The sequence below is a fragment of the Malaya genurostris genome, chromosome 1 (genome assembly GCF_030247185.1).
Source record: "Malaya genurostris strain Urasoe2022 chromosome 1, Malgen_1.1, whole genome shotgun sequence".
NCBI lineage: Eukaryota > Metazoa > Arthropoda > Insecta > Diptera > Culicidae > Malaya > Malaya genurostris.
In genome coordinates, this window is record NC_080570.1 from 3148972 (window position 1) to 3174412 (window position 25441).

General features: G+C 38.6%; 1 protein-coding gene across 1 annotated transcript; it reads left to right on the forward strand.

Annotated features, from left to right (window-relative positions):
• The first annotated feature begins 6059 nt into the window (after positions 1-6059).
• Positions 6060-7908, forward strand: LOC131428511 (uncharacterized). Its single transcript, XM_058592542.1, has 3 exons — positions 6060-6523; positions 6585-7388; positions 7447-7908. The coding sequence occupies exons 1-3, from the start codon at positions 6116-6118 to the stop codon at positions 7879-7881; spliced, it is 1647 nt and encodes a 548-aa protein (XP_058448525.1). The 5' UTR covers positions 6060-6115; the 3' UTR covers positions 7882-7908.
• Positions 7909-25441: the final 17533 nt, after the last annotated feature.

Below are 25441 nucleotides of genomic sequence, written 5' to 3' on the forward strand. Positions count from 1 at the left end.
TCAGTGTACTGCCCTCTTAGGAAAAAAACGCTCAACGGTGGTCCTTCGTTGGTCTAATACTTTGGATCATTGGACCACAGTTGAACGTTTTTTCCTAAGAGGGCAGTACACTGACACCAGCATGCTGGCAGCCAGCAGAAGTGTAAACGGGGCATTATGTTTTTCGACTATCTTCACTCGTAATAAAAATAATCTTTTGATCATACAACAGAAACAGAAGCAAATTATTATATTTTGATGATGGAAATTATTATTTTCAACAGTCAATAAATTGTTCCTTCAATTTACAACCAAAATTAAAGGGTTTTTTATGTAGATTTTATTATTGTTCGAAAAAAAATGAATTTCAAAATTTAGGATTTTTCTCTTAGAAATGATGGAAAGATTTTAAAAATGGTGAAATGAAACGATAGAATTAGTCCCGAAGGTACGCGCGACCGAGAAATTGATAGAAAAGGCACATTTAGTCACAAACAAAAACTTTGATCGGCTTTTTCTCGAAACCATGCTTTTCCAACTGAGTGTCACTCGTATTTCAAAACTATTGCACTTATCAACATGAACCAAACGGTATTTTACTTATGATCGGAACTACAACCAAAAATATTCATTATTACTTTGAAATATAATTAATCATAAAAATAGTAAAAAAAGATCTAAAATCGAAAAATAGAGGCCATTTTGTTTTTTCTCGGTGGAAATTTTTCATTCCAGTTCCGGCCGTAGCCAATTTGAAACAGAATATGAAACTGTTTTGCGTGCTGCTTTCGGATGATTGATTTCCAAGAAATGATGACACCAACCAACAAATAGAACGAGTTTGAACAGCAAAATGTTCCAGAGCCGCCATATTGAAGAAATAAAAAGAAAAAAAAATGTTTATGAAGTTTAATATATGTATTTTTATCTGTAATTTAGTAATTTTCTGTGTATAATTTTGAAATATTGTTCAAACAATAAGTGGAATTAAAAACGGATTTGTTGGAGGAACCTGACCTTAAAACTTCATTTTTATCTCGGCGAAAAGCACGGTAAAACGACATTTATCTGAAACTTCGGTAAATTCCGAAAGCTTCGTTTGATTATTACCGAATTCTCGGCAATTCTATATGTTATACCGGAATGCGGTTTTGTTAATTGAAATCGTCAAATTAAAATTATCAATTTATCGGAATTTCGGCAAACACATTACTTCGGTAAATCATTAGAGTAGCCATTTTCAGGGTGGCAAGTGAATTGCCGATTTCAATTTCCCGGTTTTTTCCCGGTTATCCCGGTTTTTTTAGATAAAAATTCCCGGTTTTTGAAACCGGCTCTAATCGCCCCTGTTTAATTTTTTTAAACATTTCTTAATTCAAACTTTAAACAGATATCCCATGTCCTAAAAGGATCATTGTAATAGGCCCGCTAATTGAGGATTCAAATACTTTCCAGGCATTTCGAAGTATAAATAAAAATATTCATTATAACATGTGCATATAAGAAAAGCATAAAGCCTTTTTCCTGTTATTCAGGGGTTTCGGTTACACGTAACCTATATCTTCCGAGTGCACATGACTGTTCTTATTATTTTTTGGGTATACATATGATTGAAAATAAATCAATAAGGAATAACATTCCCAAAAACGAACGCTTGCCACTCGGAGAAAACAACAACAATCTATGCTTGCAACTTCAAATCATTTTGTACAGAGCTTTCTTAGCTCCTTCCGGAAGTGAAAGTGGAAATCTCAGTTCGGCGAGGAAATTATAAACGGCATGATGGCCAAGGATGGCTTTTATCGTATCAAAGAACGCTCTCTACCAACTCTTCACACGATTCAATCAGTGCCATCAAAGAGAGACGGATATCATCTCAGCAACAAAACACCGTCATGCTTCATATAACATAGAATGGACACCAGTGCGAATGGGCAGGTAAATCAAATGATAGCAGTTAAAATGCACAATATATCGATCTGTTTTTTTCCTAATAGGATTCTAAATGCTCGTAGAGCAATCAGAAAACAATCAGAAAGTACGAGTTCTCCATGATGAACTCTCCGCTGGTTTTAAACCAGTTTTATTTCCAATAGCTTAACTAATTTATCTATATGATAAATCCTTCTACAATTGATCTCATTCTAGCAGATCAATCAATATCATTCAGGGTTTCAAATTAAGCAATGATTAGTTCATTTAGTTATATATTCTACCAGCTTAGAACTAATCGACTAGAATACTATCGAATGTAAACCCTGAAATTGTTTGGGAAAATTGGATATGGCCGTATATAATTTAAATCATTATCTTATTGAAGTTCCAAAAGCTCAAACCAAATTTAATTCACCTTTATCTACATCAATATCAACGTTCTTGTGATCCTACTATGGAATAGTTGAGGACCTTTAAAAGAACAAATCTATCCATTTTCTAAATCTTTCTTAGATTCTATACTGGTCCTCAGAAACCAGTTTCAACTCTCAAAAAACGAACTCAAATACTTCCTGTAAACGGTGAATAAGATTAAAGTTGACAATTCTTCCAATTTTGCGAGTCCTTTTGACATCTAACAGAAATATAAGCATAACACAAGTATTGTCTCAAGATGACATTACTGAGACAAATTATGACAAGGGCAATCATTAGCAAACTTAAAAACATGAATGCTCCTAAAAATGTGCAATAATATTATTAAAATCTTCTCTATGTTATCTTGAGATTTTGCCATACATTTTGCAGGTGTGTTGAATACTTATTCAAGAATATAATAAAAATCTAACAGAAGCATCCAAATTATCCTTAATTTTCAAAATGAGATTTCATTATGCTGTTATTGATAACAACTAAAAAAACTCTGATGCTTTCTGTTTGATTTAAAACTACCTGCAAGCGTCTAAAAATCGTTGGACGAGACAAGGGGTGTTGGCCCAATTTCCAATAGTCAATAAGTTATTTCAACATTGGGTATTGTCTTCTACTTTTCAATTGTTGAAAAAAATCATTATGCTAACAACTGTTACTCTTATGTGAGCTAGTAATATTTTTCCCGGTTTTTCACTAAAATTCCCGACTTTTTCCCGGGTTTTCCCGGTAAAATCAAATTCCTGACTTTTTCCCGGTTTTCCCGATTTTCCCGGTCACTTGCCACCCTGCATTTTGCTTCAGTTCCAAACTGAGAGAAGCTAAGAAGTGTAGTTTTCAAAATGAAATGTGCTAAATACTAGTGACTTTGCTTTCAGTTGCAAACTGCAATAGTGCAAATTCGTGCATATGTTCATTACTGTAAACGAATGTAAAAAATAAATCGGTCTACGCCTGTGATGTTTTAGGTTATCCAAAAACTACATAGAAAATAGTCATTATGACGAGCTGTACATAGCATAATCGATGACAATGGTGGTACTCTTGTAAACGACCTATGACCTCGTAATAGAACATTCAATTAATAAGCTTTTTGCCAGGTGTCGACAACCTTCGGCTAGCGAGCTACATGCGGCTCTTTGGATGTAAGGTAGTGGCTTTTTAGTTCTATACGCAAATGTTTTTATTATAAAATGTACAGGGTTTCGCAAAAGAACCTGACATATTTTGTTCTCCGATTACGCTGGAACTAATCAAGGGAGGAAGAAACAAAACGTGGCATCGGAAAGTAGAACAATGAAGGTTCATTTTCGTCTAGTAGATTTCCATCATGGAGCACTGGGGTGTCACTCACCACGTTTTCATTTGTAACTTGTTTTTGAAGAATCTGTCGCACGTTACAACTATTCGTGAGTTTATAAAGCCGAAAATGCCTTCTCATAATACTGTGAAGATTTAGGTGAAAAATTTTGCAAAAACAAATTCTGTGACAAGAATAAAACCCTTCAATCTCTGCGATCGCAAAGTCAGAAATTATCGGTCTTTAACATCTTCGACGACACGGTTAATTCAACGCGCTATACTCGTTTACATTTGTAAGTTATTGTTTTTAAATATAAATCATTCTTCTACTTTTTATTGCTGGTTAGTCTTTTTCGTCTAGCACTTTGGAGCTTTTGTCAATTTACATAATAAATGTTTCAGGTTCCTTTGCGCAACCCTGTACTTAAAAATCGATCTAAATCGATTAATGACGACTAGACATGCTTTTTCCCGAACTGCATCGTCAGTGTTGTCATTTCCGGTCGAAGTATTGTCGAAAGATTTTCATTGCGCCTTTTCGTAGAATTCTCAAAAGAAATGAAGGCTTGATTTCCCGTGCACCTGCTTCACAATCCGAGATGCCAGATCTGCAGATTTGTCTGTAAATTTGCAGATTTCGTATGCAGTGCTGCAGAAATTGTTTGTTACAGACTTTTGCAATCCTGTCTGAAGATATTAGAAATTTTTACCTGGCATCTCTGTTCACAATAAAGGAAAATGCCTTTTCAAAAGTATGGTGTTGGAGCGTTTTATTTTGCGTTTGAATGCAATAAACACATTTCGCAGTGAAAAAAGTATTAACCACTATGAATTAGAGAATGACGAATTGTTACAACAATATTACTGATTAGGAAAATTTTCCAGAACTCGGCAAATATTTACCGAATTTCTAGTAGCTTACAGATCGATTATTGAATGGATTACAAAGCTTAGATAAAAAAAATCAAAACTTTAGAATTTTTTTTAATTGTTTAAACTTTCAAAAACTCAGAATTTTTAGTAATAAATGTATATTTTTTGGAAAAAATTGTTCGGTTTCATCAAAAATGTTTCCACATTTTTCGAGTGCGCAAATCGCCATCTACGTCAATACAGTGAAACTACACCAACAGGTGCTTCAGTCAATGGCGAAAACCTTTGAACAACATCGGAGTAACTTGTACAAATCAGCCCTTCCAAGGGCTATAAATGTGTACAAGAGGACAACAAGAATTATTTAACTATTGAAACCTAGTAATCGGAAGTAAAAACCATCATTTTAGTGCACCGTTCGTAGTGCGATCTTACTTTAGTTGCTTTGCGCTATAGAACAATGCACCGGACAGCAGTGCGGTTAAACTTCATTTCAATCGGATATTATTAGACGAAAATGAAATTTATGGCCATTGACTGTCAGCATATCCATTTGTTGCCATACTGAAATGAAACTCCCGGAATTCATCATCAATTGAATAACCGCACCTAGTCATTTGAAGTTTTACTTACTCAGTTTTAAATGCCAAGTAGTCTACTTGCATCATTGTCTTCACTGTCGGTAGTGAGCAAGTTGAAATGAACAGGCATACATATCAATTCGATAACCAAAACTCTCATCAGCCAGAATTATAAATAGAGTGTGGCGGTTCTCATTTGAGTTTTCGATTATCACCAGCAAGTTTAAATCGATAATTTTCAACTGTTTGGAATGTATTGAGATGTGTTCCAAAGAATTGAATATGAAAACTGAAAGAGGGAACTGGTCTAATACTTTGCATCATTGGACCACAGTTGAACGTTTTTTCCTAAGAGGGCAGTACACTGACACCAGCATGCTGGCATCACTCACTTCCAAATATTTCTTATTCTCATTAGTTTCGGTGATTCTATAATACACATGAAGTCAAAAACTTTTGCAAAAGGATACTGATGATGCACTTTTCCCACGGTTCAAAAACGTACGTCATCGTGTAGATTTCCCACTGGAAATAGAAGGCATCCCATCTACTGTGCAGTTTCCGCCGGAAATCACTTCTAGACTCGTTCAAACTCATTCGCTATAACGTATCCTGTTTATAAATTTCTTCGAAAACCGTGGTGAACTGACCGATTTCGCTTCTTCAACTGGTCTCTGGTTCGGTGCAAACGAATTTATCGTTTAGTTAGCCGGAGAAGACGGAAATTCGCGAAGCACATTTTTTCTATTTATCTTATCTAGTTTATCAGTTAATTCAACGTCGCTTTCTGTTAACACTGTAACTTTTAACCAGTGCTTATTAATAGAACCGGCCTCCAAATGTATGTTTTTGTCAATTGACGAAAATACCGATCAAAAGTTTTGGTACAACGAAAATGTTACCCACGAAAACAAAAACTTAGTAAGCATTGACTTCGAATTCGCAATGTTTTGGCAGAAGTTGTGCAAAATTGACGTGTTTTTTTTAATAAAAAAAAATTAAAAAGTTAAAAACTAATGGAAATTGAGCAAACGAACGAAGAAGAATCTCCCGTTTCAGAGCAGCAACCATCCAGTGAAGAGTCACCAATAGTTGAACCGTCTCAGGAGTCTTTAGTTTCATTCGAGGAGCCATTCTTTGAGGAAGATGATGATCCACCAGATGAAGGCAACGTCGTACATTTGTGTCCTTATCGAGCGTTTTGCTCCCAGTCAACGATCGTGGATGAGTCGGAAGAGTTTCCCGAACCGGTCGATCCGGAACAGCGACTGGTCGACGTTGAGGAACCGGAACGAAAACGAAGCTTTGAGCAGTTCTACTTAGCGGAATGTCACAAGTACGGTGTCACACCGCTTAACTACATGCGAAAGATTTTCGAACAGGTGGACCAGAATGCGGTAGAATCCGTAGAAATCGATCTGAATGTAAGTTTCGAACTGGTTTTATCGTCGAAAATAGAAATCATCAATTTATTAAACTGTCTAGCGCTTTGGATGCAGCAATCTACAAGTCCAAATAATCCTGGATTGCCTAGCCCAAGCCTGTCCAGATCGACTGCACCGAATCGTCTTGGACGACAACCAACTGATGAACGTTCCGCTGGCCGTCAGTTTGGCGAATCTCCTGCAGGAAACACAGAAGATCTGCGTGTTGAGTTTGGTTCACTGTCACCTGAATGACGATGAAGTTGTGTTTACTTTGGCGGAAGCACTACCGACATCTAGCGTACAGTGGCTGAACCTGTCTCGCTGTCAGTTGAGTGACCGGGCAGGGGTTGCTTTGTTTCGAGCGCTGACACTTTCCGACTGTATTCGGACCGTCGATGTCAGCTGGAACCGATTGGAACATTCCAGTGGAGTTGCGGCTGGTCGGTTCCTGGCGGAGAACACGGCCGTTCTAGAGCTAAATCTGGAGGGGAACCATCTGTATTTGGAAAACGAGTGCATTGTTCCTTTTTTGGAGCAATTGGCACAGAATGTGACGTTGAAGAAGCTGAATCTGGCATGGAATGCCTTGCGAGGAGTTCTGTTTGCTGAGAAGCTACGCAGGGCCATTATCAAAAGTGGGCTGGAAGTGATAAACCTGGAAATGAATTATTTGCGCTCGGTTGAAGCGGAAAACTTGCTGACTGTCTTCCGTAAGTGCGAGTTGTTGAAGGAAATTTATCTTGGTGGGAATTTTTTCTCCGTGGATGAGTTGAAAGATCTGGTCAAGGCTTTTGGCGAAAATCCGAACATGAAGATTCTGTCACTGGGAACGTATCAATTCGTGGACAAAGTAACTGGCCGGGTATGTCAAGACATTTTAAAATTGCTCGCAATAATTAACTCTAATCCTTTTGATGTAGCTTTCGAAACGTTTTATGAAACGTGATCCATCAAAGCTCATAATATTCCAAGGGATTCTGCTGGCAAACCCACCCCGTCCGGTGGACTTTCCGGAGATGCTTCTGGACCGTTGTCGCTATCTAGGTTTTAAGCCGAAAAAGAAAAAGCGCAAACGAGATCTTGGTCATCTGATGTTACAGTTTCAACTCTTGGAGGATCCGCTTCTGTCGAGAGATGATTTCAAACTGAACCTAAAGAAATTTCGCCTAAAGCTGGACAAAAGCCTGCTGCAAACACTGATGGAAACGTTTGCCGACCGGAAGCTAGTAGACACCGCTACAATGGCTGCCAAATATTTGGAAAAGTATCCCACGGAACCACCTCCGGAGAAAAAGAAAAAGGCCCGTAAAGGAAAGAAAGCGAATGGGAAAAAAGCTAACAGAAAAAAGAAATAATTTTTTGCCAATAAAAAGTTTGTTCGTTTCCAGTGTTGTATACCAAATTGAAAGATGATATTTTTTCCCAGCTTTTCCCTAGTTTTGGAACAAAAAAATAGCTGTTTTCCAGCTGGATGTCATTATCATGTTTTTGCTATTTTCAGCGCATTCGCTAGCAAGTATCGAGTTCCCAGAGCCAGTGAGAATTTTAGTGGAAGAACCATGTCGCAGTACGGAGAGAATCATTCCATCAAAAAGTTACGTTAAGTTTGTTACGCATGCGTTTGAAGAACGCTACATCTTCTTCTGTTATGTCAGGGCACAAGCCACCCACGTAGTTCGCTGGTCACCTACGACAATCAGCTGGCATCATGTCAATGATGCCGAAAAGCTGTTCACTACGTCAGCCCTGCGAGAAACTGATCAAAAAGACATTTACACTCAAGGACAATCAAGCTACTTCTTCACCAGTCTTAAAAAATCCTAGTAATTCTTAGACAGAACATACAACCTGTAAAACACTCCCATCAATGTAACCATCGTCTGAGATTAATGTACAAGCAACATCTTTACTTATAAAAAAAAGTAAACCAATTGGTCGCTGTTCCATCTCTTAGGGAAATAAGCTAATGATTACATTTCATCATTACCAGAGGCCTTCATGTTTTTAAGTTACCTTATGATTGACTTAATTTCATCAAAATTCGTCCCAGTAATGTCATCTTGTAACAATACTTGTGTTGAAATGTGATCATTTTTCAGTGAGACTTCATTTTCAATAGAACTCACAACGTTCAAATTAAAATTGTGGACACTCTCGAACTGCCGAGCAAGTTTTTGAGCTTTTTCACCGTTTGTAAGAAGTATTTGATTTCCTTTTTTGAGAGCGGGAATTGGTTTCTGAAGTTTTCATTTCGCAATAGAGTAAACCTATCCTTAACTATGGTTTTCATAACAGGATCTCGACACCGTTAATATTAATATTCTGAATAACGACGTATCCAGTTTTCGATCGTATTTCATTTGTATTCTTGATAACGCTAGCAAAATCAAAGGTAGCTAGGATTCGATCGAAAAATCAATACGTCGTTATTCAGAATAAGGGTGATTACTCTTACTCTTACTCTCGTAAGATTTGTATTAACATCAATAAATTATAAGTTCATTAGAAATTCTGAATATTAAAGGAAGATGATATGAGTCAAAGTAAGCACTACAAATGTGATCAATTGTAGAGGGGTTTCTCACGGAAGAGAAACAATTCGGATTATTGGGATAAAGAACTGAAAAATTATCAGCAGAGCTCCCAATTCCACCGAATATGCTTTGCATTTAGGTTCCCTTTCTCAAAAAATTTAGATCGATATCTTGTGAGTTTTCGCATTTCGCATTTATAGAAATTTATTTGTTTACCAGTACCAGCATTGGAATGGCAAATATGCTCCAGCGATGAAATAGGCTCCATAAATGGTTACAATTTCGATTTCCAAGCTTCCGATAACTTTCGTGTTGAAAGGTGGTAGAATTCGATGTTAGATTTGCCGTTGGACGAACATGGCAACTCCACCATCCATTCCAGTAAACCTCAAATCGATGAACCACATAATTTGGGTTGTTATTCGATTTGATATTTTGTTTAAGAATTTCTGTGAACTTTGAGAAAACTATAAAATTAATCTTCTCTCGATTTTAAAGATCGAGCATTTAAATTTAAAATACATTGAGGTTGTTTTCTTCGCGGGGGATATGTACCGCGTAAAAAAAATCGTAATTTATCAGGAATCAGAACTAGTTGGCTCAAGTGGCATGTCCCCTTAGCTATTTGGAGATTAGTGCCTTGCTGTGGCTTCTCTTAATTTTCCTGATGGAAAAGGAATGATAAAAGGAACATGGAATGGAAGTGAGAAGTGGGTGAGGTGAGAAAACAACACAAAACATAAAGAAATAAATCTTCCTCGAAAGGATACACGGTGGATTTGGACTTACCTAACTGGACGCAGTGCTTTCGTGTTCGAAATATCTTCAGACGTCTCTCAAGAAAGCCATCTTCATCCACTGCTTTTTGTTCTATTTATCAACGATCTCTGCAAAATGATAAAATATCCTAAAGTGCTCTGGATGATCTGAAGTTTTTTCGTTGTATATAATCTAACTTGGATTGTTACGTCCTTTAATCTGACATCGACTCACTAATTGCCTGGTGCAACATGAATGGTATGAAGGTTAACTACCGGAAATGTAACGTCGTAACATTCTCTCGTTTGCGTTCTTAAATTGCTTTCGACTATAAAATCTCATCTCTAAAGGTTAAAGTTAAGTTATTAAAGGCGTTTATTTGGATAGCTAATTAAGATTTTCGGAGCACGTTGCACTAACCGCTGCTAAGGCCTTCTCGATGCTGCGTTTTATTCGTCAAATTTTGCGTAAATCAACTTCGTTAAAAGAAGCGAATGGCATTGAAGGATTAGTAGTAGGTAGTTGTATGTCTGTCACGCAAGCGTAACTGTCACCAGAGGAAGAAGATGAACCGTACCTTTTCTAAAGCTTTCAAATTGTTTACTTCACTTCGATTGCAGTGTATTAAATAAAGTTCTAGGGAGATCTCTGAGCGTTGATTAGTAATGCCACTCTCTCGTTACTTCATAATTATTACTTGGGAAACGGCAAAATCAAGCAAATCCTTTAGTTCATTTTTAATTACCTCAGTACTTTGGTCACGCGATAAACCTTTCAAGACCATTTTTAAAGGTCTATTGGATTTTGGACGTCTACCGAAGAAGACATTCGTGCAGTGGCGTCTCGTCCTCATGTGCATCTCGTGCACTGCACAACCGGCAAAATTCAGTGAAATTGTTCTCTAGATTCTCAATTTATTCGATGAGAGCAGGTCGGATGGTACCGAATATAAAATTATGAGCGATTTTATCCACAGCAATTGCACAAAATTTCAAGTATCTCTTGTCACCGTGTTAGTGTTTTTTTTCCATGCACATGATTTACTGCAAGAAAAGAACAAATTACTCAGCTCAGCTCTGAGATTCGTTGTTCTCTCTGTCATGTTCAGCTCTGTAATAACTTGTATGCATACCTTCTTCTTGCTTAGGTGGCTTATGCTTATGGCAGTTGAAAACAAATTGCTGTCTCAGTTTCAACGTCAAAACGGTTTTATTGATGATGTTATTGACAGATTTGCTCGATGTACAGAGCGCCAAATGCTTCTGTTGTGTCGATGATACGACATAAGTTTAATAAAAGAAAATCCATCCAAAAGTATATCAATATTTCAATCAATAGTCGTTATCTTTCATTTACAACGGATTGTTACAACTGATTTTATACCACATAAGCATTGCACAACCCGTAAATGTCGTCACGTGACGCCACTGCGTTCGTTATCTTCCTATCTACCAACCAAGGCTCGACATTTTCCTCTCCGTCCTATTTGAAATAATACTTTCACATCCAGAGGGAAAGTAAAAAGCTCAGTACGGAATACTTTGAAGAAGGAGATTATTACCGTCACCGAAGGTATAGATTGTTGTTTCTTCCCAGAACGACAGGCGTCAATTTTGAGGATTTTCGAAGAATTTTCTTCTATGTCGCGACGATCAGATTCAGGAAGAATATCGTAAATATAGTTAGACGGCATAGGACTTCCCATGCGTTGTCTTTTTTCCATTAGAATATTTAACGTTGGGCTTGTTATCTTTTTGAAGAATATAGGTCAAATTAGTCTTTGAATAGACTGCTAGTGTGATAGCTCTTGATAAAGACTGATTTTGTGGTAGTCTTAAGAATGATGAATGATGAATTTATTAGTCTTGAAAAAGACTAATTAGTTCGGAATCTTACTCTTTGGATAGCCTTAAAAAGCCCGACTAATTATTAATCTTCAAAAATAATGTTAGTGATTCAGGTAGCCTTGGAAAAGACTAAATAGAAAATAAAACATGATAGTTTTCAATATATTTTTCCAATAGTTTTGGAGCGGGAAATTTTAACACAGTGACGAAACATTCCTGTTGTCATAGCTTCAGTACTAGGGCAGTGTTCGTTGCAGTTGTAAAATTATTTTCAATCAAGGTAGGCGCGGTGAAAGTAATGCTGTTCTTAGCAACAGAATGTCAGTCTGTAAGAGCCATTACATTTTATGTGACTTTTGCGTAGTGTTTCGAGAGTTTTGCAGTGATTAGAAAGGATCAAATAAAAACATCATCCAACAAGCTTGTTAAATCGTGCTGCTGAGTTCACTATTCTGCACTACCGGCGCTTCGTTCCCCGCAGAGCGGAAGGTTCTGGTATGATTCGTTTTTTTCCCTCTCTCATATCGTCCATAATTTAATCAGCTCAGACCGCTATTGTGCCGCCCGTTCCATTCACCAAGTATGTGGTGCCGGTGCCGGTGAATCCGCAAATAGTCCTCTTCTTCTTCTTGTTGTTCTTGCTCTTAGCTCGTACGTGGGGAATGTCGGTGGCGTCGTTTGTCGGTCGGTCGCGCGATCTGGAGCGAGTCAATTTCTCTGAAGCATTCGCTTCCGGCCGGTTACATATGTCAATAGCAAGTAGTAAACTGGTCAACAAAAGGAATGGAATGAAGGAGACCCGGAGCGAAACCACGCACTTAACACATACTCCGAAATACCTGCCGCGGGGAATGAACCAATTTGCTCAAATATTTATGTCGTGCTGACAGTGGCTGCTGCTGGCGGTTCGGTTCGGGGTTGTCGTTTTCTGCGATCACATTGCATCTGGTGGAAGCGGCGAACGGAGAGTCAAATAAAAAATGTAGCGAAAAGCAACGCAGGGCACGTGCTGATAAGCCGAACCGGTGCGGGCGTATTTCAGCTGTTATCGACGACGGGAACCAAAAAAAAAAAAAGAACCGCGAAAAGTGTGACCAGCATCACTCCTTTGTCGTTCACGCAAAACCGAGATAGTCTTATCAAAGTTAACTTGGAATTTAGCCTAGCATTTAAACTTGACCCTGCCCGTTTCCATGGAAATGAACGATCGAACACCTACTAAGGCGGGTTCCGATACGGGATATGACAGTATTTCACACTTGCTAAATTCAATTGTGTGAAAATACAAATTGAAAGCCGTTAACCGTTCGTCATAGATAGTACCGACGAATGCCAAGCAAAGCAAAGCGAAGCAGGAGCGAACGTAAGATCCTTTCACTAACTGACTTGAAACGCAACGGCGAGTACAGTTAAGCGCAGTGTACTGAACAAAAAAAAACACATGCAAACCATCGCGCGAGGTCTTATCGCGACTCTCCCATGTCGAAACAGACGTCCTCCTTCCATTCCATGTCCAGCACAGCACCGTTCGGTACAAGGTTTCACGCCTATGCAGCATCGATTCCATTCACCACAGTCACCCGGATCACGACACGGCCAGCCTAAGCACCTGGTTGGTTGGTATAATGAAGTTTCGAACCGTTTGTCATTGTTAATCTTAATCTGTGAAATTAATGTACCAGTTTATTGATTTTCGATCGATCGACTTGATTCGGAATCCAAGCGGAAATGAAGCATATTTTTCACGAGTTCGAAACTCATCCCTCGACGCTCGTTGAACCACTTATGGCAGGATCAACTTTCAATCATGGTCAGTTATCAGTCGATTAATTGATATGTCGTTCACGCTGCTTCGTACGCTACGTTACGTGGCAAGTGATAATTATCCGCTGGAGGACACCCAAAAATGGTCACCGCAAAAGTGCCAAAGTGAACGCGTGAACCGTTTTCAGGATAGTTTGCTCAATTTGGCGTGCGGTACATCACCGACCGGATCGCATTAGGTTTGGCTCGCGGCGAGAAGGATTCCCATAAAATGAGTTAATTAAGATCGGTCATAACTGATCCCGACCGTTTTGATCTAGTTGCCAGTGGAACGCGGGAAACGAAATCGGTCCGACGGCACGTAAAATTCCCAGCAGGAGGCGGTGATAATAGCAACGGAAATGTCTACCACTTGGTGGTTAGTACCTTGATGCCAAAACAGCACCGCTCGTGGACTGCTTGGTGGATGCAGCGCAGAAGCAGCGCGCAAGTTCGTGACACTTTTTATATTGCACCACCAGTGCGCGATTCGCGCGCGGAATGTGAAGTAGTGCGGCTGTTTTTTTCTCTCTCCACGCTGGAACGAAACGCGAATGGACCGCGGAAAAAATGCACAATTTTATGTTTTAATTGTGGTATCGTCCGCGGCTCGCCGGCTGCTGCTCAGCTGCCACCAACGCGAGGCACCAATAGCTCTTATCGGGAGCAGATCTGTAGCATTATATCGAGGCAACGGATGGCTTTTTTTTCCGTGCTGTGTATGAGTATATCGTTTGGAGCTGTCTCGCGAATAGGAAAGTTTATTGGAATAATGGTGCTTAATTAACCTATTATTTCCAGGGGATCTCGCGTCCACGAGATGTCTTTGTTGGTCCGGGCATAGGATATACACGAAATTGAGATGTTTAGCAGCAATCCGCCACGACAATAAAAACAAACACAGTCTGCTGCCGGGGTTTGTTTTTTTTCTCCCTTCTTTATCCTAATCTAGATATCTAAGCAAGCGCGGCTCCGGCTTGCATAATTGTTTTTGTATGGAAAATATCTCGCAAACCTTAAATGGCAAACGATTGCTGCGACCGTTGCTAGGTTGACCCATTTTCCACCGATTGGATGATATAATCAAAATCGTCCGCCGGTATTCCTGCCCGGATATCTTCTACGGCTAACGGACTACGGTCCTCGTTTTTTTTTTGTGTGAATTCTCATCGTAATCATACAATTCATTACAGCAGAAACAGCACAGAAACGATCCAAATTGAAAACATACAAGGCGCAGGACTTCCCGAATCGGGATGCAAACCTTCGGCGTGAACCAAAACATGCACCCGAAAATTCTACAAAAAGCCGCTAAATTAAAGATCCCAGAAAGTATGGACATTCAAATTTTATTCAATATACTGATAATATTAGATTACAACAACAGAATATTATTCTCAACGTTTGCTACTTAGCCATTGTAGACTAGCTGGCGCACCTTCTTGCGAACGTTCCTCATTGAATTCCGTACAGACTTCTTGGCGACAAGTTTTGACACTTTTTTCCAATCTTTTTCGAACTGTTGAATGGTTTTTGGCGGCCGAGACATGTTTCCTATAATGTGCCTTCGTTAATGCTCAAAATTCCTCAATTAGTCGAAGTTGTGGGCAATTTGATGGATTCATGTCTTTTGGGACGAAAGTGACATTTTTGGTAGTATACCATTCTACCGTTGATTTCGAGTAGAGGCAAGAAGCAAGATCTAGCCAGAAGACAACAGGACCCTTGTGGCTTCGAATCATGGGTAGAAGTCGTTTTTGTAAACATTCCTTGATGTATATTTCGCTGTTCATTGAAGCAGTGGAGATGAAGCTTTTGAAATCTTACCGCAGCTACAAATTGCTTGCCGGATCATAGCTTTCTTACCAAATTTTTCGACTTCAATCCATGTCTCGGACTGGTTTAACACTTGCCCTTCTCGCACCGTATAATATTGTGGTCCTGGCAAGGATTTGTAATCGAGTTTCACGTAGGTTTCGTCGTCCATGATTATGCAGTTCAAATTTCCAGCAAGAATCGTATTGTACAGTTTTCGAACCCTCGACCTGATCGATACTTCTTGTTTCGGACTACGTTTTGGTTGTTTCTGTTTCTTATAGGTATGAAGATTCAAACGTTCTTTATCACGAAGAACATTTGACTTCGAAGTGCCCACTTTTTTGGCCACATATCGAACTGAAACCTCCTTTTTTTACTCGAACGCCTTCAGTATACGTTTATCCAACTGAGGGTTAGCAGGACCTTTTTTTCGACCCGTTTTCGGTTTATCCTCAAAGTGTTATCCTCACCGAACTTCCTGATTGCATTTCGCACGGCTTGTTCACTTACTCCTTCCATTTTGCTATCTTTCTCAGTGACATTCCGCGTTCTGTGCACCATTTCCCACAATTTTTCGACCTTTTTCTGCTGAAAGTCCACACATTTTCAAACAAACTAATAAAAACGAATAAACAACTGCACAAGTGGTTAGAGAAGAGTGTAAACAGCAGACGCAGCCATAAAAATTGACAGATTCTGAACCATTGCGAAATGGCAGCGGTTTTTAGTTGCGTCCATACTTTCTGGGACAGTCTTTACAGGGTGATGTACGAGATACGACCGATCACGACGACATTAAAAATGCATAAGCAACCTACTCCACGGTATTATCGAATCACACCGAGTGCAAGTCGATTCGATACTGATTCTATTTGGCAATCTAACTCATAACTATTTCTACCTAACGTGCCATCAAGTTTCAACACTTGAAGCTTTGTTAGGATGACGATTGAATTTTACACAGGCTGTAAATGAAAAATGGAACCAAGAGAAGGAGGATTTCTCTCTCGTCTGAAAATTTTAAATTTTCGATAGCCACGATTTTTTCGTTTTTCAATAATACAAATATATATTAGCAATAAAAGTAAACTCGGATGGGATGAAAATTGATTTGAAAGTGATTAAGACTAGTTTTTTTCTAGTGTGAACTACTGAACATGCGGAAAATCTTCAGAAATGTGTAAAATTGGGTTTGGTTGGTTTTTCAAGAACGAACATTTTGTTAACTCGAATCCAATGCATGACATCTCGAGTACTAGAATCATTAGCGATCGAGTACCATTTATTTTAGATTCCCGGGCATTTGAAAAAATGCTATCAAACCAAGTAATAATGCTCCATTCTAAATAGACTTCAGTTTTCGCAACAATTAATCAAGATGAGTATTACCATCTCAGAGTAAAAACTATTTCTTCCACTTCAGGTATGATTTTTCAAATGAATTTTACCACTACCGATTTTACAGCTCTTGCTGAAAGTATCATCTTTAAAAGAGCAGCGCCTTTGAATTTATGTGACAATGGTGAACTTCTGTAATTTTAATTATTTTGCAGAATTTTAGGATCTTACAAGAATTGTTCACTAAAAAATGTAATAAATGTTGATGTTCAGAAGCACGACATTTTCGACATTTTCGAACTGCACCGAGTTCAACTCAGTTCAATACTGAATACCGAAAACCCGAGCCAACCGCGTCTATTCATGGAGCCTATGAACATTTCACCCATCCGCTCTACATGAAGGCAGACGTTGATTCAGAAAAAAAATTGACAGAATCTATATTTATCGATTATGTTTTGTGCGAAAATTCATACTGTGCAGAACGGTGCGATGTTTTTTTATGTATGACGCGAAACCAAGAGGATGACGTCATTATGGCATGCTGTGATTGGCTCGTGAAGACATAGGTCAATTCAAACCGATTTTTCAATGGTGCTCTATTTAAATACCAAAACGACATTGCAATTGGTGTTTGAATTAAATATTTTCGAATCAATTGATGGTTCGATTATATAAATCCATCCACAGATCACTGAGCTAATGGGTGTTTTTAGGAGGTTTGTTTCTTCAATACTATATTGTTCAAAAGTTGTTTTGACGTCTTTACTCAGTACTGTTTGGCAAATCATCATGAATAGATTAACTCCATAACAATGCTTACAAATCGTGGAAATTTATTTTGAAAATCAGTGTTCAATTGTGGCGCATTTTTGGTTGAATGAATATGTCAACAAGCGAAATTACCGTATTTAGAGCACAGATAATCCACACACCGTTCATGAACATTTCCTATGCATCACGATAAATGTACTGTTTGATGCGGTCTATGACTTGGTGGAATCATCGGTCCTTATTTATTTAAAAATGAGGAAAGACGACGCGTTACCGTGAATAGAAATCGATACAGAACCATGATCAATGAATTTTTGTTACCAAATCTTAAAAACAGGATGGTGCTACTTATCATACGTCGGCCGAAACAATCGACTCATTGGAAAACATCATCAAATGCTTGAAATAGTAGTCGAAAATTGGACCTAAAGAATGATCTTTGTGAAAAATTGTCGTGACAGCCATATGTACGAAATCGAAATTTAAATGTTAAATGCCAAGAAATTATCTACCAAATAAAAAAACATGGCTATTTCATAATTTGGCATGTATTTTATTTAAATTTCAAATCAGCAAGCTCTTAAAAAACACCCTTTATAATCATTCAAAATTATTACAGGAAATCTAACGCGACTAGTTTCGATTTTTTTCTTGACACCCATCGTGATGGATGGCGAAACTTACGTCAAAGACGACTTTCGTCAACTTTCTGAGCAAATGATTTGCGTTGCCCATTCGACATTCCGGAGGATGTTAAAATGAAGAAATTAAACAAAATTTGCAACGAAGTTCTTGATCTGGTAGACGATTTGTCATCTCTTTTGGAACAGTCAGCGGTGCGATTCACACGTTAGAGTGCCTTATAAAGCGTATGTTGCCATTCACAAGGAAGCACAAGGGATCAACTCTGTTTTGGGTTGATTTAGCATCCTGCCACTACTCTCGAAACACGTTGGTGTGCTACCGAACCAACGGAGATACCATCAAATGCACCGGAACTTCGCACAATTGAAAAAATTATGGATAGATGGAACTTTGCAAACATCTAGAAACTATCAAAATAGAGCCAGAGCTTAAAGAAAATTAGGATAAACCATAAAAAAATGGAAAAAATTAGTTTACAAAACATTAGATAGGTGAAGTAAAAAGGTGAATGCGAATAATACTGGATACTGATACATGACACTGTAACGAAGCTCTGGACCTGAACCAACCGAAATCATGCACTTGCTTTAATTTCTGCTCAGTCAACTGCGCATAGTAGAATGAACGAAATATATCAAGTGTTAACTTTTTATACCTTTTTATACCCCTTAGGTAATGTGCAGACATGAAATGTCGATTACTACATCAAAACCGGAAATATGATTGTGTAATTTCTATTGAACATATCATATATTTCACAGGTAAGAACAAATTTACAGTTAACAATCGTTTCAAATGTACGAGACTGTCGAAATTTGCTTCGAAGAACCTGATTTGACAGGTTATATGCTTGTGATAGGTGGTGGAGCAATTACATCAATTAACGATTGCAGTTGTCGCAATATCGATAGACTCACCCTTTCAATTAGAACGAACCAGTTTTTTGTGCTTGTTTTTTTGAGCAAATTACTGACAATATTGACTTGTGGCCATCTGATTTTGGTAAGCGACTAGTGATTTGAGTGGATACTTTGTGACGCGATCGAAGACTACATCAGAAGGGAACAAATTTCTTTCTTATTGGAAAGTTTTGATTTCTTACCCCGAAGGTCAAATACGGCGAAATACGGTGTTTGAAGTCGGCGATATTTGTTCGAAAAATTTGATAGTTTCGTTCGTTATCTATTTACATGAGATCAACAAGCAATTTCTAGTCTTAATAATTACCAATTATTTCGGAGTAAGTCTACGAATTTTGTACGAATTCAATAACGTTGGGCTTAAAAATGGAATAATGGAAAGCTTGCTACAGACCATTAATGGCACCATCGTATCGGAAAGATTTTCATCGTTGGAATATAGAAGGAAAATCAGGGGTTCCTGATGGTTGCCCTGCGGGCTCACAGAGACGTCTATTTTGAACGCACAACTATCGATTTTGGCATGGCCTCCACGAGAAGGGCCATAATCACGTTTGAAGGCATTGTTCTTTATTAATTTTCCCGCTAATGGTGAAAGATGTCTGATTTTGGGGCGAATAAAGTGTTGTTGCGGGGAGTTTCAATTCATTATTTCAATATGCAGAGAACAGCTGCCGTAGGTAATCGTATTTCAGTGTAAGTGTATGGTGCGCATGCCTTAGCTGAGCGATCGTGTCGGAAGTAGTTTGAACGGTTTAAAATAGAGATTTTTTTTTTGGAAAACGAAGAACTAATAACGAGAAATTGTTCGATCAAGACCCATCGCAAAAGCAAATAAGAACTTGCAAAATCACGCGGATTCATTCAGCCCACCGTGTTTGACGTTTAAATACAATAGGAATGATCCAAAAGGTAGGCAATTGGGTGCCGTATGAATTGAAACCATGGAACGTTGAACTACTGCTTCAAGGGCACAGGAAAAATGTGTTTTCTTTCGAATTGGAACTGGCGATTGGCAGTGGAACTATTACGATAATCCAAAACGTCGGGGCTCGTATAGATACTCCGGCTATGCGTCATCATCGACGGTCGTTCTGAATATTATTAACCTGAAGGTCATGCTCTGTATATGGCTCTGTGTATCAGCTGAGTGTGGTATATTATGAGCTACTGCAACCGAATAAAAAAATCACGAGGAAGGTCTACCGACAACAATCGATGCGTCTAAGCCGAACATTGTAGGAAAAACGGCTACGATACATCGATAGACACGATAAAGTAATTTTTCAACATGACAATGTTCGCCCAGTCGACACAGCTGGTAAAAACATATTTAGAAAATATATTTAAAAAAATGACGAATTAAACTTCTTTCGGTTTGTTGGTTTTCATTTTTAATTACCAATTCAAGCAGATTTGGCCACTATTAAATGACAAAGTGAGTTAATCATCAACGTTTTGATTGAAAACTTGCATTAGACGTATGGTGGTCTAAAATGGTCATTCAAAATAAATAATTTATATTTGTCGAATCAGCGCTTCGCACTTAAGCATGCGGTTTTCCACATTCCGCAGTGGCCTAATGGCAGAGCTGTTCTACGGGTTGGAGAAGATCTTCTGGTCAGAGTTTTACTACTGTAGGTTACTTCTTTTCTACAAATTTCCTTTGTGATATTTTATTTGGTTATCTTTTTCAATCTGGTTCTCCATTGACTAAAGCGTTTTTCATCAGAAATACCTTGGAAGTTTCATCTAGAATCCCAATAATGACGAGATTCGAAGTAAAACAACCAGAAATTTCGAAAGATACTTCGTCCAGGATTGGGGGTTCAATGCATAGGGTTCATAATTGGCTGCGATATCTGTTGAAACAGAAGGTCAAATTTCACGAAAGAAATGTCAGTGCATGCTGAGATCAAACCGATTTGAACAGGGAGAGTGAAGATGCCAATTACTTGTCGCGTCAGCGAATCTTTATGAACTCATTGATTTTGTTTATTCAACTCATTACGATTGTTGAATTTAAAATATTTTTTTAGACATCTTCACATTCCTTCAACCTTTTCGTCTTAATTTCATATGATCTTTCTTTTTTCATCCGTTGATCGCAAATATTCGGAAAGATACGAAACCGAACAAAAGCCAAAGCAACCAGAAAGGTCCGTTGACCGTTTTTCTTCGCGCATCGCGAAAAAATCAAATTGATCGTTAGCTATTATGCCTAACAATAAACTTCTCCGTGGTTTGGATTCTTGTCCGTCGTCACCGTCGTCGGACCGTCACCGACAGAAACGCCATAGCCAGGAATGACATCCTAAATTAGTACACATCCATCTAGTTTGCATATACTGGCGGCGATGCTATCGCGGCATTCGTCTCTTCTTCAAAAGATCGTTGCAGGTTTGTTCTTGTTATGTTTCGACGAGATATGAGAGTTTGTTTGACTCCGGGTCTGACACGGTTTCGCGCCGTTTAAAAGCCATTATGATAATCAGAGAGCCGATCGACACGGAACCGAACGAGATCGTGAGCAAGTGGACGGGGCAATATATTTGACCAGTGAATGAACGAACCGTAAATTTTTCCTGTAAACATCCCAATGTTTCCCAATTAACAGACTTTTCGACGACCGAAGATATTATACATATAATTCTACTCATTAGTGCATTGTTTCATTTTTGTGATAGACCATGAACTTCCCCGTTGGTACGTTGGTCCGTTGGCCGGTGTTCAACCAGAACCAGGTGATCGATGTTTACGATCCAGTTTGGAAGTTGTCTAATTAAAGCTGGCAGGTCGGGAGGAGACCTCCGTGGCCGTGCGTTGATCGCCGGTCTTCACAGAACAGAAGCAGAAGAAGCGGCGAAAACATTCCTTGGATGATGAGATCACCAAAGGCGAGCCAGGCAGGAATCAGGGTTCAACAAATGTCATTCCCGTATAGAACCGGGACGGGTGGCTTTGAGCCTCGGGGTCGACTCGCATCAAAACGTATAACAAAACAATAAAATAGCTCTCAATTAATTATCCGCGATCGTCGTCGTCTCTACGATCGGGCCAGATTTTTTTTTTCGGGTGGGAGATCGGCTCGAATGAGCTTTGGTGTCCTCCTCGTCTAGTGGTGGTGAACCATGCACGCGTGTTCGAGTGGCCAGCGCGCAACAGCGTTGACATTTAGAAGAGGAATTGATTAATGGCTTCGTCGCGATCGTTCAACCGATAAAGAGGCGCTTTTTTCGGATAGCGAGAGGATATCGATTTCATTTCGATTTCTTGCGGCTCACTGACCGGATGAGATTGGTGGATTTGCCAGATCAGATTGACATTGATCTTGCATTCCTGTGCTTCATAACCGATTCTGATCACAATCACCACCGCCACCGTCACAGTGATTATCGCGAGTAGTTACAATCAGACGACGAACGATGCATTTTTAATTCGAAACACGCGATCCCCTCGAGGACTATCAACGTTTATTCTCGGCATAAACGTGGAGGCGTCCGCAGCACGTGATATTTACTCGACAAACTGCAAAATTCCAACTATTTCACTACTTCAGTATGCATGCCATGCGGCTGAGTGATCGCAGTAGGCGGAGCTAGGCGACGGTAACTCGCGAGAGTTACTCATTCTCTTGGAACTCACGTGAGCGTAGTGAAATTATTTCGCTCATCCGAACGAATGAGAGAAAGAAGAGTGAGCAAATGATTTGGCTGCGGGATCACTGTTGATTCTTCCGAGCGAGGTATTCCACAGTTTGCCGAGGGGTCATTTTCCCCTGGTACGTCACTCTGACAAAGCCGACTGTGTTCGCTAGCATCATCCCCAGCGCAGCAGGCTCTGACTGGTAATCGAGAACGAAAAGAAAGAAAAAAAAGAACCTTAAAACATCTTGCAAAACCAGTATTTACTTGGCTTGCTTGGATAAAAGATTATGAAGAGTCAAGGATCGCCCCAGCGAAGAAAAATGGATCTTGGCGATGATGTTGTTGTTATTATCTTACCTTCATTCGCTGGTTCGCGAGTTCGTTCGTTCGTTCGTATGGTGGTTGAGTAGAACGCTAGTATGCGATTGAAATCGAACGATCCTTCGGATGACGGGATGATGCGATAAAGCGGTCCGGAAAGAATGTGCATGCATTTTATTCACTGGTAAATAATCTGTTGCTTTCGAGGGAATTTTTATCGTTTGGCAATGATTCACTTATCGGTTGTGGTGGTGGTGGTGGTGGTGGTTATGATGGTAAGCAAAAGTTTTAAAAATTCTTTGTTAAGGGTTTTAAAACTGAAACCACGGAAATGGGATCAATTCTTTTCCGATGTTCGAACGAATGAATTTATTCGTTCGCTTCTTATTACAGTTTTAATAAGCGATGAGTAGTAAGCATTCACACGATCGACTGATGGATCATCGATGGCTTTTCAAAAGTTGATCAGCTTATATGAAGCTCGTTTCATGAAAAAGAACATTTGAAAACGGCCGGTTATGTAACAAAATTATCTTCAACATATTGTTTTATGAGATCTAGAAGAAAGTTTCCAACGTTTCCCGTTTGATAATTTATGAATTTTGGAGCCAAAATTAAATCTTCTCTTTGTAACCCGAGAGTAAATCAAGCCAATTTTAAATTGCATTGATTGAAGTGGAGCGTATTCCGGTGGGCCAAATCTGTACTAAGGGTTGTTCGTGACAAAAACTGAATAGATTAAATTAGGAATAGAACAAATTTTCTGTTAATTCAATCCAAGATGCATTTTTATTCATAATGGAAATGGAAATAATGTGTAATTCACCGTAATGATAGTCTTAGAGATTGATAGTGACTCTTCAAGACATCGTCATGCTCACTAAGTAAGGGGGCATGCAGCACCCCTACTGACAGCAAGCAATGAAAGTTTGTGGAGTACGACCTCCTTGTGACACCTCACAGTATGCAGAACATGGCCTGTGAATGTTTCACTTTTACGGCGAATGGTTTTTGCTTTTCTCTAAAGAAAGAAATGGCAACTGGCAGACGTGGATATAATCGGAAAATGACAAATCCCATACAAAATTAGTCATATATCCGAAGAATACTATTGAAAAAAAATACCAAATTTAGTATCTCACGGAAAATAAAATTTTTTTAAATTTTAAGTTAATATGCAATAAAAACACAAACTAAACAATGTAAAAAGGTGCGGCCTACATTCGTTCGGGTACATCCGACTTTGAGGATATAATCGTATAAATGACTTAACTGACAAACCACACTATCTGCAATCGTCATAATTTTCTCGATGATGACTGGACACCGATTTAGACATACTTGGGCTCGTTTGGTATCAGCAAACCAAATTAATGATCAAGTACGAACATATAATTGCTGATACTTTTGATTCCGGCAATGTTACCAAACGTGAGCTTTCAAGAATGGATAATTCTACCCAATTTTGTAACAGAAATGAGCTTGATAAAAGAAAGATTTTTATTGGATCATTTGAATGACAAGAACAAAAGTAGGTAGAATCATAATTGTTTTTGAATGTAGATTTTTAATAATATATTCACATTCTGTAACTCGATCTTATCTAAATCCCATCATTATCTCATCTTAATCTTATTTGAATATTACTAGAATCTGATTCTCATCTAAATCTAGACAGATTAAATTTGAATTTCGGAATATATTTTCCAGCTTCCACTCGTCTTTACCGGAATCTTATTTAAATTTCATCTGATTTTTATATGAATCGTATCTGAACCGTATCAGAATCTTCTCTGAATCTCAACGAAGTGTTATTTGAAACTCAGGCAAACCTCATCTGAATATCCGAATTCTATCTGAATTTTATTATAATCTTATCTGAATCTCATTTGAATCCTATCTGAATTTTATTTGATTTTCATCTGAATCGTATCTGAACCTTTAGGGGACGGGTATAGCGTGATGGGTTAGTCAATGCCTTTCACACAGCCCAACTGGGTTCGATCACCGACCCCGCACATAGGGTCAGAAGGCTTTTCTGGTCCGAAGAGGTGAATTACCTTAAGGTTAACACCTCTAGAATTGAAACAAAAAAAAGCTATATGAATCTTTTCAGAACCTGAATCTCATCAGAATCTTATCGTAATTTTTCCTGAACCTCTGCCGAATCTCAACTGAATGTCATCAGTATCCTATCCGAATCTTATCTTAATCTTATCGAAATTGTATCTGAAATCCTGTCGAATCTCATATTAATCCTCTCAAATCTTATCTGAATTTTATAGAAATTTTATCTGCTTTTCATCTGAATCGTGCCTGAGTCTTTTTAGAAGCTTATCTCAAACTCATCTGAATCAGACTTTATCTGAAATTCTGCCGAATCTTATTTAATTTTTTTTCTGATTTTGATCTGAATCTCATCAGAATCTTAGCGAGTTTTATCTGGAATTCTGCCGAATCTTATCTGAATAGTATCTAAATCTTATCGGAACATTATCTGAATCTTATC